Here is a 20,695-nt window from a genome sequence, read left to right on the forward strand (position 1 = left end):
TGTGTAGCTACTGTAAACGCTGGACTCCTGCTGTTTTAATCTCATCCGTGCTGACTTGATCAATTCCTGGAGATTTTCCTTGGAGCATCTTCTTAAAGGCTGCTTCTGTTTCTGCCCATACCAAGCTCGATAGCTGCAGTCGCTTAAGTGCGGCCAGTATCAAGTAATCGGGAAGTAGTGGGTTCGAGCCCCACTGTCGGCAGCCCTGAAGATGGTTTTCCGTGGTTTCCCATTTTTATATCAGGCAAATGCCGGGGCTGTACCTTAATTAAGGCCACGACCGCTTCCTTCCAATTCCTAGGCCTTTCGTATCCCATCGTCGCCATAAGACCTATCTGTGTCGGTGCGACATAAAGCAAAAAAAAAAAAAAGAAGTTTCTGCCCATGTAATGGGAGGTTCCTCTGTATAGGTTCAACAGCTAGTTCTTGTGTTCTTGTTCGTAAAAATTACATTTTGTGAAAATTAAAATTACTTTAGAGAGTAATTGTTACAATTCAATTAATTACTTTTACTCAATTACTTCTCAACTCATATGATGGACTCCCATACACAAGTAATTCACATTCAGGGGAACATATCAGTACAGACTTTTTTAAACAGCATCCTTCAGTTGAATTTACAGCAGGACTCCCTTTAGTGGGTAATAATGCCCACCCTCATAGTGCAGGCACTGTGAATCGCTTCCTGGAAAGACATGGAACATGCCTGGACATTGCTGAAAGGAAAGTCACTAACCATTCAAATCCATCATGAACTATGAGAGAGCCCATACCCTCTACCTTACAAGAATGTATTAACCTTGATAACCTGGTTGCGAACATTCTCCACATTCTCTTGGAAAGTTGCAGATTACATGGTAACTCTACACATTACTGAATGAAGTGGAAGGTGACTTCATGTGGAACGGACAAATCGGTGTGGTTTGGTGGATTTGTTACAATGGGCATAAAACATGTCGGGGGTTTCTTGTTTTTTTTTATCTGTATGAAATGTAAATATTTATCTGCATGTGCTACACATTAGCATTTAGTACGGTATAGTCCTCTGTGACCTGTCACGTCCAGAAATGCACAATATTGTAATGTACAAAAACACAAACTCACACACCCACACTCTCTCTCTCTCTCTCTCTCATGCACAGAGCAACAGTTTGCTCTTTTCAAGGGTCCCCACTTTGTTAATAAGCAAAAACACACTTTCTGCTTAAACATTATGACCAGGAAGACTGCACAATGCTCTCTCTCTCTCTCTCTCTCTCTCTCTCTCTCTCTCTCTCTCTCCAATGTATAACTTACCTAGAGTTTACAAACTCAGATGCAGTGAAAAACCTAAATTAAACAAAAAAATGCACACAACATAGCATTCAGAAAGCCAAAATTTGTCAACACTTATGCCTGTGCTCACGGTAAAAATTTTCTTCACATTTATTGTACAATATTTAATTCTAAAAAATTTCTGTTGCTCACAGTCAATTTAAGTTTTATGAAACCTTTGATAAAACTTTTCATAAAATAGGACATGTTCTATTCCTTAAAATTAATTTTGCGAAATGAACCAATTAGCGAAGCTGACACGACTATGATGCTGGTGCTACGACTTGAGAAGATTGTGAAACTCGATTGTAAACATAAACAAACACTTCTAAAATGGCAGGATCCAGGTGGACTAAGGAAGCTGCTAGTCTTTGTATGAGGTTAAAATGCCAAGGTATCAGAACAGAAATGCAAGAAGCGAAGCAGAAAACTCAATTGCCGAATTTGTGTCAAAAGTTCGGCCGAACACAAACCAGGCTGATGTGAAGGCGAAGATAAATTGGCTTTGAACTGTATCCTTGGCAGCACATACACATCTTAGTTCAGAATTTAGTTCATAGATGGCCATTTTGATGCTTCCACAGATTTTATAAAATAATTTTATTGTGAACAATACAACTTTTTGCTTCTGGAAGAGGGGGCCACTGGAGCTACTGTTCTGAACTCCAGCTGGAGTTCTGGGAAGAATGAACACACTGGTCAGACAGGGTCTTTTCCTATGGAGGCTGTATACATCCTACCAATACTTGGTCCACCACCTGCTTCCATTCTTGCAAGTTGAATTTGGAGCTATAAATATTGAATGCAAATATTCCAGTCCATAATTTAGTTGTACAACAAATTTTACAAAACATTTTACTGTGAGCAATGGGCATTACTAGACATAGGACATGAATACACAAGCATGGAGGTTTTCTCCATCAGGCCTAATACTCTGGAACAATATGAAATAGACACATACACATTATATCTAAAAACACCAACATTCTCACTGAACTTACACGATTTAAATCATATGCATTATGGACCATATCATATAAAACAAAACTATCTCTGTGATAATGAGCCAATGCTATCAAGCATTGTTGAAGACGACTGAAAAAATCAGTGGAAAATGCTCCAATGAGATAACTTGTTTACTGTCAGTCATAAACACGTATTGTTAACTTGAGTTAATGATAATATTCTTCCTACTGACTGTAATTTTACAGCATTATATTTGATTTTGAAGGAATTTTTTTAACACATCATTTCAGACTCTTCATCACTGGTTCTTGAGAAAGGAGATTTGTTGCTTCTGGAAGAGGGGGCCACTGGAGCTACTGTTCTGAACTCCAGCTGGAGTTCTGGGAAGAATGAACGCACTGGTCAGACAGGGTCCTTTCCTATGGAGGCTGTATACATTCTACCAGTACTTGGTCCACCTCCTGCCTCCATTCTTGTAAGTTGAATTTGGAGCTATAAATATTGAATGCAAATATTCCAGTCCAAACTTTGGCCTGAAGAAATATTCCAAAACAAAACTACTTTCTGAAATGGGCTCATAAATTACTATTTAATTAATAAAAAGGAACACCCAAGTCACAAATCTAGACATACCATATTTACTCGCATGTATCACACACCTTAATTTTTTATATGGGACTGAGGGTGAAAAATAATCCCCTGCTTTTACCTTGCATCAGTTTTTCTTTATGTGTCTATAAATACGACAACGTACTCACTGCGACTTTCACTTCAAGGTCCCGTAATCCTCTCCTTATCCTGTTCACAGCAAGTCTCTCCCGTTATTTGGTAAAAGGCAGGTAAGTAATTCTGGATCCTAGGGTATCTGTTGAACTGACTGCAATTTAAGTACACCAGTATATCATATGTACGAGAGACATAACGTATAAGAAGGGGCCAGTGTAATATGATACCGTAACTTCTAGTGATTCAGTTTGTGGAGAAACATGGTAATTGTGCCACAGGCTGAGAATTTAATGTTACAACATTAATATTCAGTAAACAATTGCAGGTATACCCATAACTACTACTACTACTACTACTACTACTACTACTACTACTACTACTACTACTACTACTACTACTACTACTACTACTACTACTACTACTACTACTACTACTACTACTACTACTACTACTACTACTACTACTACTACTACTACTACTACTACTACTACTACTACTACTACTACTACTACTACTACTACTACTACTACTACTACTACTACTACTACTACTACTACTACTACTACTACTACTACTACTACTACTACTACTACTACTACTACTACTACTACTACTACTACTACTACTACTACTACTACTACTACTACTACTACTACTACTACTACTACTACTACTACTACTACTACTACTACTACTAAAATGTTTTCATTCTTCCCCTGAAGGGGGAGGTGGGCCTCTTAGATGGTAATGCCGTCTTTCAGGCCGGGAGATTTGTTACAGTGAAGGTGATGCTCGGAGAAGGTGAGGGTCTTGGCGGCCATGACCAATACTGGGAAACTATCCCGGCATTCGCCTTAATGCAGCAGAATGGAAAAATCATTCTCAGGACAACTGTATGGTCTAGCCCTGTCCCGTCTCCCAAATATAGAGGCGTAGAGCCATGGTAGAGCCGCGGCCACCCCTCCTCTGCTCAGTTGGCTGGTCGGAGTGCAAAGCTGTCAGATAATGCACCAACCATGGCCACTCTGCATCTACCGTCATATACCCGTTAAATAAAATATATGCATATAAAATGGTGACTGCTGGCAGTAGACCTAATATTTTTCTACCTTTTCTGTGCAATGAAATTGGAAGCAGAAATAGCAGGGGAGCATACTTGGCTTTGGCTTCTTTAATACTTCTGTTAATATTCAATCTAAGTTAAAATCTTTCCAGTCTATTGAATACACAAGTTAAGGAATAAAAATACACACTATTAAGCAAAGAAGACACGTTTCGTTCTTGAAAGGACATCATCAGATTTTACCAAGTCACACTCAAATATTTGAATATCTATGTTTATTTCTGTTTAATACTTTGGAACTTGAAATCTGGAACTTATCTTAATGAGTCCTCCTTTGTTTCAACCCCAGCATTTACTGCAAGGTTTTTTATACTCCAGCATTTCCTTCTTAACGAAATATTCAAAAACATGTTATCAAACATAATAAAATAAATGTGTTATGCAAAAACTTGAGACTTTATTACTTTTTAAAAGCATTTTAATTTTAATCAAGTTCAATTTACTAAATTTCCATATAAACCTCGTACACCTATTTTTAAGTTCAAATTTTCAGGGAAAGGGTGCGAGATAAATGTGACTAAAGACAGTATATTGAAAGGTGGGAATATGAAGAGAAACACACAGTAAGATAAACACAGTGACTGGTAAGGGTGGAAAGAAAGAGACAAGGAAAAATATGAGAAATCAAAACTTCAAGGGCAAAAACACTAATTATAACACATATAACACTATAACAAACACCGGTTATTAGTCAATCAATCAATCAATCAATCAATACTGATCTGCATTTAGGGCAGTCGCCCAGGTGGCAGATTCCCTATCTGTTGCTTTCCTAGCCTTTTCCTAAATGATTTCAAAGAAATTGGAAAAGTATTAAGAGTATTATTCAGTTACTGAAAAAGAATTTAGGAGGGTTATTTCTTAAACAGATTGCATAACTGTATGGAAAATGGAGGTTGGAAGTTCCATAGCATCCTTGGATGACATAAATAATTACAGGAGGACTTAATAAGCGTAAGTAAATACTGTCGTACTGTTCTGAACAGTTATTCTAAAGTCACTAGTTTAGCTCTTGTTGCTGGTTGGCTTGGAGCATACAATCCACAGCCTGTGAACCCCCTCTTATGCTGATATTTTACACATATAATCCACTCACCCTGGCCTCACTCTACTACACTCTGTCAATCTTAAAAATAAACATTGTTATGCTATCTTGAAAATGATTCCTCATTTACTTCAGATAATCTGATGGAACTTGGTGCTTTTGTAAGGTCTGTGGTTCAAATTCTAAGATCAGCTAATGCTTGGATGGTACCACTGGATAATGAGTTTCAAGAATACTTCCCATCTGCTGCTCTTGAAATAAATGGCTACACTAACCCAGACAACTCCTTGTTTATTTTGTTTATGACATGTGAGATCACATTTCTCTGTAAGTGTGCCTAAAAAGAAGAATACAAATAGGAGAACAAATAGGGAATTGGTATGTAAGCATGATATTTACGAGGGTTGTAAGTAAAATAATGGTAACGCTGTAAGGACAAAACCACACATTCACTAGCAGGCAGTGAAGGGGTCAGTTGGAGCTTGTAAAGTTGCATAGAACTCCTGAAGCAGTCGGTACTTTGAGTGTTCTTTGTGTGAGCAGTTGAAGCGGGCAGTGTATTCTATACTGTCCTACCACATGTTTACAAAAGTAGAACAGCAATTACGGACCTAAATACAGGTGGCCCATGGCAAAAATGCACAGGAACGTCCCCAAGGTTTATGGCGAAGCATGTGGTAATGATACATTGTAGTATTGGACTCTTGCACAGTGGTTAAGTGGAGGTTGAGATATGTCCATGGATTAATCCCTCATAGGGCAGTCGTCTATTTCTGATGACCAGGTAGAGTTAGTGCAGTGCCCCATTTCCACAGACCACTGATGACTGACTGAGGATTATCCTTAGAAGTTGAAATTAGTCGTCAGTGGGTGTGGTGCATGCCGAAGGACATTCTCAACCTGAGGAAAATTGTATCCCATTGGGTTTCCCACCACCTCACAGACACACAGAAATGGCACTGATACGCAGCAGCTGGTGCCCATCTCAACAGATACCACAATGAAGGAGACCTGTCTCTGAACTAAAGTAGCAGACGTTGAAGGAATGAATGGCTCATCCAAGATCTCTGCACCCAAAGCAAAGTCAACAGGCATCCAGTAGGGAGGGTCATGTTTATACTGGAGCACCATCTGCATCCGGCTGTGTGGCAGAAATGTTCACATTTCTGGCAGGATCATCCACCTTGCCTCTTGCAGGTAGAACATCCTCCATATAACTATGACGTGAGTCCTTGTGACTTTAATTTATTCTTTTGGTGGAAAGAACATCTCCAAGGCATCAGGTTTCCTCATATTCCATCAGTGCTATGATCAGTAGAATGCTCCATCACTCTGATCAACCAAGACCACCTCACTGACAGCATCTTCCAGCTGTCACACATTTGACAGAATATCCAGAACATCACCAGAGATGAATTTGATGGAATGAAATGGAATTTTACTGATGCCTACTATAAAATCTTGGAAATATCTGTGTTGCCACAATTTTATTTACAACACTTGTAAATTCCTCACAGATGCTACTCTGTTAATAAAATTTTAATTTAGTGTAATATAATTTGTAAATTGATGTACATCATCATGTCCTACTGTGGTGTCATTTCAAAGTGAAAGTGATCTAATGAATGCTTGTTGCAGAACTTATTCAAGAATGATGTGGTTTTGGAAAAGCAAGACCTGCAGAATAAGATAAGCACAGCAGCCCGCCGCAAATTGTATACTTTGGCCAAATTTGCTGAAGAACATTTCAGGTAAAAATAAAGTTATATACTATATACTATGAGTCTTTATTTTTTTTCCTACTAAAAGAGTTTAAATGACATAGTGAGTAATTATATATAATTTGGAAATTCTTCCTCCCAGTATCAACCTCCAGATGCTCAGAAATAGCTTTCTTCCCACTTAATTACGGAAACATAACATGTACTTTCTCTTATAAAGTCTACATCTCAGTTATCAAATTTCTCTCTGTAGTTTTAAGAATACTATAAGTAGATTTCATTAAAACAGTTTAATAAGTAAAAAGCAAAAGAGGAAGGCTTTCCCAAATAAGGCTGCAGAAAACATGTGCTTAAAAGACAAGGAACAGAAGTCTCCCACAACTTCTTTCCAAAATATCTAGGTTTCACACTGAATCGATCCTTGTCATTCAAACAGCATTGCTTGAATCTGTCAAACAAGCTGAGTACAAGAGTAAATCTGCTGCATAAACTAGCGGGCAGCAACTGGGGTGCAGATGCAAACACTCTTCGCTCTGCTTCATTTTCTCTAGCATACTCGGCTGGTGAGTACTGCGCTCCTGTGTGGTAAAACAGTGTACATTCGAGCAAGATTGACGTACAGCTCAATGAAACCATGAGAGTTGTTACTGGTTCAGTGAGGTCCACTCCTACTCAGTGGCTGCCTGTTTTAGCAAACATTGCTCCTCCAGATCTGAGGAGAAAAGCAGCGAAAGTACAGTTGCTCAAGAAGACCTTTGCACACAGGAACTCACTCTTGTTCAATGCCTTACGAGATCCACCTGTGATGAGGTTAAAATCCCACTGGACTGATCTACACTCCCATGAAAAATTCAGTGTAACAGCAGAATGGAGACAGCGATGGGAACGATGTCCACCAACCAATGCCTTTCTGATTAAAGTCCCAACAGAGAAAATGCCAGGTTTTGATCTTCCTCGACATGAGTGGTCAAAACTCAGCCGTTTCAGAATAGGCCACGGCAGGTGCCGATATATGATGAAAAAGTGGGGATATTGTGAAGGTGCTGCGTGTGAGTGTGGTGCTGAGAAGCAGACATTGCTTCATGTTGTTGAGAGCTGTCCACTGTCAGCATTTAAGGATGGTTCACGGGCTCTGCATGAATTGACACCAAGTGCAGTGGACTGGTTGTCGAATCTGGACATTCTAGTTTAATTACTTCTATATTTTAATTTATATGTTCGTTGTATATTTTTACACATTATGCTTGTAAATGCCATATGATGATAATAATTGTACTAGTCCTTTAGTGTCTTCATGTTTATCCTCATCTCTTCTTTCTACAATTTCAGTAACCTGTCCCCAACATTCGTAGAAGTCCCTTATTTCGTTATATCAGATTTACTCTCAGATTTTGTATTTGTGCTAAACCCATTTTATATCTTCCAATTTTTATCCTTATTATCCATCTAGGCAGATGTACTTCAGTACTTCATATTAATTATATTAATGTAAACTTAGGTTGATTTATGTAAGTATAACTCAGTTTCATGTTGTCTGTGACAAACAAAATAATGAACTTTTCCATTTTCAGAGTGAACATCAATGTGACAGTGTCAAGAGGACACACTTTGAGCTCTGCTCGGGGTCATGTACAGGAAGAACTATGGAAACATTCCCGAGAACCATTAAAGAAACCACTTTTGAAGAAACTAGCTACCAACAATGATCTAGCCACAGAAGCCTGTCAAGCTTTTACTGCCATTCTGAAGTACATGGGTGATCTCCCTGCAAAACGTATTATGGGTGGCAGTGAATTCACTGACAGAATATTCGGAATAGGTCTTTCACATGTAAGTTACTTTGCTATGGGCAAACTTAATGTCCATTAAAAAATAGCTACAAAGTTTTGAAATTTTGCAAATTATCATTATTATCATGAATTATCTTTCTGACTGTGTGTCTCTTATTGTTCTTGTTGTTCCCAACCATTGCAGTAAGATGATCTAGAATCTTTCATGTATTGATTTACAAAGGTATTTAATGACTGTCACTGTTGGAATGTTCTTGGGCTTTTCCATTTGAATGCATTGCAGATGAGGTCTTAGTGTTGAAGTTTGTTCTGAATCAGTGATGTGATGCAGTAACATAACTAAATTTCAATATTACAATTTCATCTCCATACTTTCTTACATTCAACTTCTATAATCCCCAAAACAAAACACCTGCAATTTATATAGATAAAATTCTTTCAGACAACCACTTCAACTTCACTCCCCTGCAAGTAATTTTGCCAGCTTCCATATTGGAATGGGAATGGAGATAGCAAATAACCAGACCTATTTCTTATAATTGGACAGTATTTATTTAAAGTCATTCACTTATTAGATAACTTATTCACTTTAGGAATATCTCATATGCTGGACACCATGCTATAGAGTCCTAAGGGGTCTAGGACTATTCAGTTAGTATTTGAAGTCAATTCTTCAATGTATTAATGCTCTTAAAATACTCCTTAATTCCAGAGATTGTTACATACTAAATGTGAGGGAACTAAAAGAAGAAAGTCTCAACAGTTTGTTAGAAAAGGTTTCATCTAACTCAAGTTGACAGCTTGTTGAGTATTAAGGATGACTTTTTAGACCCCAGAAAATAAGAACCAAGATGAGACAAGTTGAATTTAATAAATGGTTTGACCTCCTCATGAAAGGGAAAGGAGTTTCCATTTTCATCAACACCGCCCAGCCAATCAGTGGGTTAGTCGCCTTTAAGGATTTTCTTGTAGTGAATAGCATGATGCCTTGAAAATCATAAGTAACATAGCAACCATTCATGGTATTCTGGGCAGGACGATGGACAATAACTGTTGTCAACACTGCCATAATGAGGTAGAAATGCTTGCTCACATCATCAGTTACTGCTTTCATGGTGAACCTCTACAAAATACAAGGCATCATAAAATACGATCTGCCATTGCTGAAGTGTTAAGGAACTTGGGCTTTACAGTCTCCGAGGAAGTTCATGGTCTCTCTGTTACAGGAAGCACCCAAATTGACAGCACAGCCTCCAAAGACCATCAAAAGGGCTTTATAATAGATGTGACAATTAGATCTGAAATGTCTGAAACATAACCCAAGGAAAAAAATGAAATGAAATGAAATGGCGTATGGCTTTTAGTGCTGGGAGTGTCCGAGGACAAGTTTGGCTTGCCAGGTGCAGGTCTTTTGATTTGATGCCGATAGGTGTCCTGTGTGTCGTGATGAGGATGAAATGATGATGAAGACGACACATACACCTAGCCCTCGTGCCAGCAAAATTAACCAATGATGGTTAAAATACACGACCCTGCTGGGAATCAAACCCGGGACCCCTGTGACCAAAGGCCAGCATGCTAACCATTTAGCCATGGAGCAGGACAACCCAATGAAATTCACAAGGAAAAGAAAGCAACATATAAACCAACCATCCCATTCCATCAACAAGAGTTCTGCAAATCATTTAACCTCGGTCAGGAATGAATAAGAGAAGTTGCAGTGTCTGCCATGAAATATTCACTCCAAATCCTGAAGAACCTTTTAATGAAACTGCATATGTCGGATATACTAACTAACCGTTATTTAATCAACTCTGCAGAATTGCTTTTAAAATTTCTTTTGTTTTATTGTACACTTTGTCCTCAGGGGCAATCTCCAGTTGGGGAAAGTCAAAATAACTAAAACATGTATTAATACTGTGTGATGATTAGCATTAAATGGACACTGTGGTAGTGTGATTAACTGTATTTTGGATGTAAGGTTTGGCTGAGTAAACCTAGCCATCATCATTATCATTGTAACATAATTTGGCTGATTACACAAGTAAAAATAATAATAATGATAATAGTGATAATAAAGAATGAAATTTAAAGCTTAGTAAAAAAAACTTAGATCAAATCAAATCAAAAAATCAAAATCTTTTTATTTGCAAATGAGGTGTCTACCTCGGTGGCAAATGGTACACTAAAATACATTATTGTCAAGCACTAAATTTTAAATTAACAGGAGACGAAGAATATTTTCCTAGAATACAATATTATACAATTTACGCTAATAATTTTTTTTTCTATTAAACACACACATCATCCTTAATAAATTTATATTGTTTACAAAATTCTACTTATAATATCTTACAAACATAGTCAACTCATATACAGTACGGTATGTGAAATTACTTCTAATAATACTATACAACTGGTATAAGATTAAAATTAACATTGAATTTATTTATATATTTATATTTTACCCATTTTTGAACCTAAGTAGCATAACGACCTGCTGCGTCTTAACCAGAGCCCCTTTTGCCACCTCTTTTCAGAGTTCCTGAAGGGCCTTCACAGCTACCATAGCGGTCCCAGGGCCCTCGAAGTCCTCACTGTACTTCACCCCTACAGGTAGTCCCCTACTTGGGCTGTCCAAACTCCTTAGACCAGGGGATGGAATTAATTTAATCACACACATTTTTTATTTACAATATCCTGCACTGGTCGAATGCCCTCTAACATTTAATTTATTATCTCTGTTGTTGTTTATTCTCTTCTTGAATATCTGTACTGATTTTGGAAAAGGATCAAACACTACCCCTGGTAAACTGTTCCACTCCTTCACGCCCTTCCCAATGAAAGAAAATTTACCCCAATCGCTTCTGCTAAAATTCCTTCTAATTTTGTACTTGTGGTCAGATCTACCAATATAATTATTTTCCAACTAAAGCCTCACACGGATATCTCTCCATGCTTCTTCTCCTGTATAGGCTCTATATAATCCTATAAGTCTAGTTTTCTTCCTTCTCTTACTTAAAGTTTCCCACCCAAGTTCCTTTAACATTTCTGATACACTACTCTTTCTCCTGAAATTCCCTGTTACAAACCTTGCTGCTTTCCTCTGCACACCATCTAGTTCTTTTATTAGGTATTCTTGGTGAGGATCCCAAACACTGTTTGCATATTCCAATAATGGACGAACCATACTTAAGTAACTTTTTTCTTTTAATTCTTTGTTGCATCCTTTAAGTAGCCTCATTATGACATGTAACAATCTGTATGCTTTCCCAACAATGTCATCAACATGACCCTTCCAGTGTAAATTACTTTCAAATCTCACACCTAAGTATTTGCACTTGCCATCTTTTGGGATAACTACCTCATCCAAAGTATATTCAAATTCAGTTTTAAAGCACCTGTTTGTAAAAGTTGTAACAGTTGATTTGCCTCCATTAATCTTCATATTATTTTCTTCAACCCATTCTTGGACACTCTCAAGGTCCCTTTGTAATTCTGAACAATCCTCAATGTTATTTATTTCCCTATAAACAATTATGTCATCTGCATACAATCTTATTTTCGATGTTAAATTGTTCCCTAAATCATTTGCGTATATTAAGAAAAGTAACGGACCGATTATACTAACCTGTGCAATTCCCTTCCAAACTTTCTCTTCCTGTGATATATTATTTCCTACTTTGACTTTCTGAACCCTTGAATTTAGAAATGTTCTTATCCAACGTATAACCCTTACGTCCAATCCTATTCCCTCCAGTTTCTTTAATAATATTCCATGTTCCACTCTATCAAAGGCTTTGGAAAGATCTATGGCTATGCAATCTAACTGGCCTCCTGAATCTAACTGATCTGATATATCCTGCTGAAATCCCACCAGTTGTGCCTCACAAGAAAATTTCTTTCTAAATCCATACTGGCTTCTCATGAACCAATTTTTATCATCACATATCCCTCTGATGTACTTTGATATTAAACTCTCCAGTATTTTACAAACTATACTGGTCAGGCTGATTGGTCTGTAGTTCTCTGGTTTCCTTTTATCACCCTTTCCTTTATAAATTGGTATTATTATAGATTCCTTCCATTCCTTTGGTATTACACTATTATTTATGACATAGTCAAAGAGAAATTTTAAATAAGGCACTATATACCACCCCATTGTCTTTAATACCTCCCCAGTAATTTGATCACTTCCTGCTGCTTTTCCTAGCTGAAGCAGTTGGATATCTCTGAAAATATCTTCATTTGTCTTACATCCATTCCAAGTCAGGAGCTTTCTAATATTTGTGTTGGTTAGAGTGCAGGTTCAAGTTTATACTTGATGACAGATATATGTTGTTGTAAATTATCGCTTGGTTCTTCATGGGGTTTGGGAATCCCATAGAAATCTTCTACTGAATCTCTGAATTCCCTACTAAATAGGTTTGCTTTCTCAGTATCTGTTAAATAGTGTTCACCCCCTTCTCCCACCATTGTAGGAATTTGGATTCCTTTTCCTTTTTGATTCCTAATATATGAATACAGCTTTTTCCATTTCCCTTTGTGGTCATTACCCTCTTGAAAAATGCCATTCATATAATTCTCTTTTGCTTCCTTTTTTCACTCTATTCAGTTCCCTCATTAGCTGTTTTCTAGTTTCTCTATTCTCCCTACCTTCTTTGATTTTCCTGTTTACTATTCTACATTTTCTTTTTAATATTCTTATTTCCCTTGTGTAATAAACAGGGTCTGAGGTCATTTTACCCTTCTTAACAGGTACAAATCTCTTCTCTCCTTCCCAAATGATTCCTTTAAATTTAGCCCAAAGTGTATCCACATTATTCCCTTCACTTATCCAACAACTGAATTGTGATTTAAGGTAAGTCCCAAATTCATCAACTTTAGTTTTTCTGTATAATTTCTTGTCTTTTGTGACCCTCTTACTAAGCTTTTTTAGTACGAGTCCTACATCCATTATTACAGCCTTATGGTCACCTATTCCTTCAGTTACCTCAGTTTTATCAACAATTTCCCATGGTTTAACCAAGAATACATCTAGCAATTTATTGAGACGAGTTGGTTCTTGTACTACTTGTGTAAATCCTCCCTCCCAAATTAACTTATTTGCCAGTTTCTGTTCATGGGCTTCACTTGCAGCTCCATTCCATTCAACTTCAGGCAAGTTTAGATCTCCCCCAATTATTACCATTGTGAGCTTGCATCCGGGAGATAGTAGGTTCGAATCCCACTATCGGCAGCCCTGAAGATGGTTTTCCGTGGTTTCCCATTTTCACACCAGGCAAATGCTGGGGCTGTACCTTAATTAAGGCCACGGCCACTTCCTTCCAACTCCTAGGCCTTTCCTATCCCATCGTCGCCATAAGACCTATCTGTGTCGGTGCGACGTAAAGCCCCTAACAAAAAAAAAAAATTATTACCATATCATTATTGTTTTTATGATCCAACACATAGCAGCACAAAAAGTAAACAAACAGGTTAGGAAACATGACAACTATAGAATGGATGTGGATAGTGGCATGGAACCCTGAGAGGTACTGGAACATAGCCTTTTGCTATGAAAGAAAGCAGAGAGGGCAATTGCCCTTGGATTACAATTTTTTTTTTTAAAGAAACCAATCAAAAGCTTGAAATGGAAAGACCTTTACAAAAAAAAATTAAAGAGTTATTAAGTTTTCAACACACATACACAGTACAATAAAAGGAATTTAGCACTGACTTTTAATCTATAGAAACACTAATCCGATGACACATGTCGACAAATATAGAAATAAAACCAAACATCCGTGGTTTCTCATTTTCACACCAGGCAAATGCCGGGGCTGTACCTTAATTAAGGCCACGGCCGCTTCCTTCCACTTCCTAGGCCTTTCCTATCTCATCGTCGCCAAAGACCTATCTGTGTCGGTGCGACGTAAAACAAATAGCAAAAAAAAAAAAAAAAAAAACATAGAAGTACAGTAAACTTGCATTGCTAACCAAAACTCTTCAGGTAATGTGCACAGATTTTCCGTACTTACTGCAAGGTGACACAGAAATACCAGGAGGCAAACCTGAGGGAATATTACAACATTGTACAAAGTTAAGAAAAGGGGTATTGCCTCTGAACAAATAGTATATGATTTTAGCTGAAAAGCTAAGTCATTTCAATAAATTTAGTGGTGAACGTAAAACTCGAGAGTAAACTTCTGCATGAGAAAAGGATAAATTGTCGCATTAGAATGAAGTTAAAAACCAAAGTTTAGGTAGAAACAGTGCTTACTCAGAGGCCGGGTTTCCCATGAGGGGACCAAAGGATGAACACGTCTGCTCACTAATATGGTCAGATCATCAAAGGCACAGATCCTTACTTCTTATCCTCTCTCTCGCTCTTTTTTTTTTTTTTTTCATCGGCTAATCCACCTAATTTTACCTTAGATGAAGTTTCATTTACTGTATGTTTAACTTAGATCTGCTGACTTATTATTTGATTGGATCATTTTCTTTCGACCATTGTTCTTAGAAATTTAATTTCCATTTTCAGGAGCTTTCTAATATTTGTGTTGGTTAGAGTGCAGGTTCAAGTTTATACTTGATGACAGATATATATTGTTGTAAATTATCGCTTGGTTCTTCATGGGGTTTGGGAATCCCATAGAAATTTTTGCACTTGGTAGTATAAATGTACTTTCTTTTCAACTTACCTAGTTATGTCTGCACAGCATCAATCATTTTTTATGACCAAACTGAAATGATCCACTTCATCAAGCTTTTCTCCATCCAAGGTGATGGTTTGTTCACAGCACCACTGTTTTTGAGTGATTTTATTTTGAGATTTAATTGTTTAAACACATCATTCCGGTCAATCAGTTTCTGCTGTACTTCTTCTTCTGGGTTACTACTTTATCTGGAAAGGCAGGAGATTCATTGTTGGTCCTCTCTTTGCCCCTTTTCATTATTTCATCCAACGTTTTAGGGGAACTGTCTCATTGCTGTAATAATTTTTGAATAATTTGATGCAGATCTCTTGTAAGGAGCGTGTCGTAGTGTTGTGAGAGATGGCTATGCTGTGTTATGTTCAACATAGTTGCAATAATTTCTGCTAGATGCAACGAAATGTTAATTCCTCAATATACAAATTGTAAACTCAAATTATTTCTTCGTGATCTGATCTTCTGACCATATCTATGCAGAGTGATGTTAGGCTAGACATATATTATTTTTATTTCTTTGCAAAGAGTTTACACTGCCGGCCCTAATGCTACGCCGCTGACCATCACCATCTCCTTTCAGCATTAGTTAACTTCTTATCACATTAGTGGATAGTCCATTAAAGATTTTAATTCATGTTTCATCCTAATTTCTTCAGTGATGTAATAAATAATTCCAATATAATTGGTGTGTTATTGGAAATTATAAATTTTCCTGCTAACTCATTCTTGGTTACCAGCATTTCACCCCAGTGTGTCCAATTTGGGCTAATCAGTTGGTAACTAGCACACCTACCAAGACGCATGGCTAGTGCATGTAATGGAGGCCACTGCACGGACTACTTAGAATCCCGGGCAGTTCCACTGCACTATGAGAGACTTGGTCTCTCTTACAAAAATTGATGTGAAATACTGACAACCAACAATGAGTTAGCTGGAAAATTTGTAATTTGTAATTCCTAATAATGGACCAATTATATTGGAATTATGAATTTACTCCTTTGGGAATTGAAATCTACATGAAGTTGTAACGTTACTTGTTCTGTCCAGCTCCATGGCTAAATGGTTAGCGTGCTGGCCTTTGGTCCAGGGGGTTCCGGATTTGATTCCTGGCTGGGTCAGGGATTTTAACCTTCATTGGTTGATTCCGATGGCTAAGAGACTGGGTGTGTGTGCCTTCTTCATCAATAGAATTCCTCATGGTGTCAGCTTGAAAGACCTGCACCAGGCCTCTTCAGAGGCCACATATTATTATTATTATTGTTATTATTATTATTATTATTATTATTATTATTATTATTATTATTATTATTATTATTATTGTTATTGTTATTGTTATTGTTATTATTATTATTATTATCATCATCATCATCACTATTATTGCTTGTTCTTTGTAAACGTTCACAGATGAACACTGAACTACAGTATGGTGGATTGTTGGTACAACTTAAGTATTAACCGATTAATTGTCAATTTTAATTAGTTTTCTAATTAATTTATAATGGTACTATGTGTTCCTTTCAGTAGAAAACTAATTAGGATCTCAAAAGACTACTAATATAATATCTTCCAACAGGACTTGCTACGAGATGAGATATACTGCCAGTTGATGAAACAACTGACAGATAACAAAAATCGACTTAGTGAAGAGCGGGGCTGGGAGTTAATGTGGCTAGCCACCGGTACCTTCTCGTGCAGTCAGGTGCTCCTCAAGGTGAGTAAATGTTTATCAGTCACTAGGGCTGTTGCTCACGTGACAGATTCCCTAGTCTCTTCTTAAGTGATTTCAAAGAACTTGGAAATTTATTGAACATCTCCCTCGGTAAATTATTCTCCATCTCTAATTCCTATTCCTAGAAATGTCCACTTCTGAAGTGTAACAGTTCGCTCTATTAACTGCCATCCTTGGGGTTTGATTCCCAGTACTACCAGACATTTAAGAATGGCAGGAGGGCTGGTATATGGTTAAAATGACACATACAGCTCACCAGCTTGGGATGAGGATACAAGTTTACGTTGCCCGGCTCCATGGCTAAATGGTTAGCATGCTACCCTTTGGTCCAAGGGGTTCTGGGTTTGATTCCCAGCTGGGTCAGGGACTTTAACCTTCATTGTTTGATTTCTATGGCTCGGGGACTGTGTGTGTGTGTGCCATTTTCAGGATTAGAATTCATCACCTTCACAGGCACACAGATCACCTATCAGGCATCAACTCAAAAGACTTGCACCAGGCCTATCCAGAGGCTACACACCATTTTAGAAAATTCCTATAAATTAATATTTGACCCAATTTGTCATTATAATCTTTCCTAGCTGTAAAAGCTCCACTGAAATGTATTCATCTACTAATGTCTTTCCATGCCATCACACACTGCTTAGTTGAGTAGCTTGTCTCCTTACTCCCAAGTCTTCACAGCGCAAAGTTTACAACAATTTCATAACACTATTCTTTTGTTGGAAACCACCCAGAACAAATCGTACTTTCCTTTGGATCTTTTACAGTTCTCGAATCAAGTAATCCTGGTAAGGCTCCCATACACTGGAACTGTACTCTAATTTCAGTCTTACCAGCAATTTATACACCCTCTTTTTACATCCATATTGCAACATCTAAATTCCCTCATGACCTCACTTCTCAAGGATTGTGATTTTTTTCAGTTGCTAATACTATTTTTGCAAAAATGCAATGATAACTGACAATACATGGAATATTACTATCAAGCTCAATAGAGGAACTTTCACGAGTAGATTTGTCAAAGTTCCAGCAATGGAATGGAGATGATCCAACAATGCATATCTAAGTACCAACTTTGAAAAAAACTGGGGAATGCTGAACTTTCCAGAATACAAGGAGATTGTATCCCAGATGATCCGAAGAGACAAAACACAAATCCGGTTTGGTTTCCGAGTCCCATCTTCCAGGCTTGAATGTGTACCTTTCTTTGGGATTGAAGATAAGGCGCATGCTGTTTAGATCAAGTCATTCACTAAGCTTTCCTCCACAATGATCACTAATTTGTTAGCTCCTTTGGCATTGATGACTACTAAACTCATGTGCATGTATCATGAGATAAGCAATACTTTTCAGAATCATTGCAGGCCATAGGTTTGCTGGAGGTTTGTACACATTTACAATCCTCACACTATTAACCACTACAATCAATCAATCAATCAATCAATCAATCAATCAATCAATCAATCAATCAATCAATCAATCAATCACTACTGATCTGCATTTAGGGTAGTCGCCCAGATGGCAGATTCCCTATCTGTTGTTTTCCTAGCCTTTTCTTAAATGATTTCAAAGAAATTGGAAATTTATTGAACATCTCCGTTGGTAAGTTATTCCAATCCCTAACTCCCCTTCCTATAAACAAATATTTGCCCCAATTTGTCCTCTTGAATTCCAACTTATTCTTCATATTGTGATCTTTCCTACTTTTAAAGACGCCACTCAAACTTATTCGTCTTCTAATGTCATTCCATGCCATTTCTCCACTGACAGCTCAGAACATACCACTTAGTTGAGCAGCTCATCTCCTTTCTCCCAAGTCTTCCCAGCAGAGACTTTGCAATATTTTTGTAACGCAACTCCTTTGTTGGAAATCACCCAGAACAAATCGAGCTAATTTTCTTTGGATTTTTTTCAGTTCTTGAATCAAGTAATCCTGGTGAGGGTCCCTATGATAGTACAATGATAGTAAAAATATATATTTATCATGACTGGTTGAAATAAGACAGGCATCTGTGATAAAGTTACAAAAATATACCACAGTCCCATATGATTGATGAATTATAGCCAGGGATGCTACCTTTTGTATGAACTTGTGTATTGTGTATTATGTGTACTATGTAAATATGTAATATATAGGATTTTACAGTATTTTACAGTTTTTATTGTGTATATTTGTATCCTTTGTAAATATGTTAGATTAATAGATTAATAACTATTATACTTATCTTGGACCTTTGTAATTTGGCATTATGCTGTTGTTGATCAAGAATGAATGAATAAATAAATAAATTAATTAATTAAATAAATTAAATAAATAAATAAATCAGTCAGTCAATCAATCAATCAATCAATCAATCAATCAGAAGTATATATTTCTTGGACACAGACTATATCAGTGGTATTCTGTAATAAAAGTCTAGACAGATATTCGCTCTTAGACTTGCTTATGCCTTCTATATTAAACCAAAAAATTCTAGAAGATGTAGAAAAAGTCAAAACTCACTTCCTGAAAAGAGCTCTAAATCTGCCAAAGTACACACCCTCATGCCTCACCTATGTGCTAACAAAGGAACAGTTCTTCATAGAAGAACTTCGTCCAGATCTGCTCCTGCCTGCCACTGAAGCCTACAAAGATCTAATAAGAGAACTCTCCAACAAAAAACAAGAGATATGGCCGGAGTTCTTCACCATGGATGCCATAATAATAATAATAATAATAATAATAATAATAATAATAATAATAATAATAATAATAATAATAATAATAATAATAATCGTATGGCCTCAGCTACCGTGTGCAGACATTTCAATTTGACGCCATCTGGCTGTCTGCTCGTCAATTTCGACGTTCCGTTTTACTCTAGGCCGACTAGATAGCAGACCAAGCAAACCGAAACTCTCTTGAGCGTCTATGGCTGAGATTTAATGAATTTTGTCGGGTAAACACCAAATGTGCCACCAGAGATCTTTAACATGCCGACATCGTACGACATGGAGTGTCGAATGGACTTTTTTCCGCCCTTCAAAAATCCGACTACCTCTGCCGGGTTTGAACCCGCTATCTTGGGATCTGGAGGCCGACACTCTACCACTGATCCACAGATGCCATGATCTACAGGGACTGAACTGAAGCCCGATATGACCTACGACACATCATAACGAGAGTATTAGTCCATGGGTTTCACCACCGAATATGCAAAACAGAGAAATATCATAACCCAGAAGACAAGTGAAAGTGCAAGCTATGTGGGTCAAATTGTGACCGATACCATGTAATGTGGTGCAAAAACATACGAACCTCACTATCAGACTTCTATAAGACATAAAACGGGCTAAATATACTTTCAACCCTCTCGTGCATGTATTTTCAGTTTGAAGTGAAGAAAAATATTGTCTAGCTTTTTTATTCATTGGAAGGTTACAAAATATAATCATGTTAAAGAAAAAGAAATAATAGTTCATTTACTTTGAAAATTTCATGGACCTTATATGAGGCCTATGTGCATGAAGGGAGTCCACACACACACCACAACACAAGTGAACTGAGGAATAATTTTCTTGGAAGATACTGTGCGCTGGATGTCAG

General features: G+C 37.3%; 1 protein-coding gene across 1 annotated transcript in view; it reads left to right on the top strand.

Moving 5' to 3' along the window:
• Positions 1–20,695, top strand: part of LOC136877616 (myosin-VIIa) — a 267,052-nt gene that overhangs the window by 203,996 nt on the left and 42,361 nt on the right. The window contains exons 29-32 of the mRNA XM_068228687.1: positions 2,571–2,755; positions 6,813–6,925; positions 8,467–8,725; positions 16,951–17,088. Of these exons, the coding sequence (XP_068084788.1) occupies positions 2,571–2,755; positions 6,813–6,925; positions 8,467–8,725; positions 16,951–17,088 (695 nt within the window). The remainder of the gene's footprint in view (positions 1–2,570; positions 2,756–6,812; positions 6,926–8,466; positions 8,726–16,950; positions 17,089–20,695) is intronic.

Source organism: Anabrus simplex, chromosome 7, assembly GCF_040414725.1.
Source record: "Anabrus simplex isolate iqAnaSimp1 chromosome 7, ASM4041472v1, whole genome shotgun sequence".
Classification (NCBI taxonomy): Eukaryota; Metazoa; Arthropoda; class Insecta; order Orthoptera; family Tettigoniidae; genus Anabrus; species Anabrus simplex.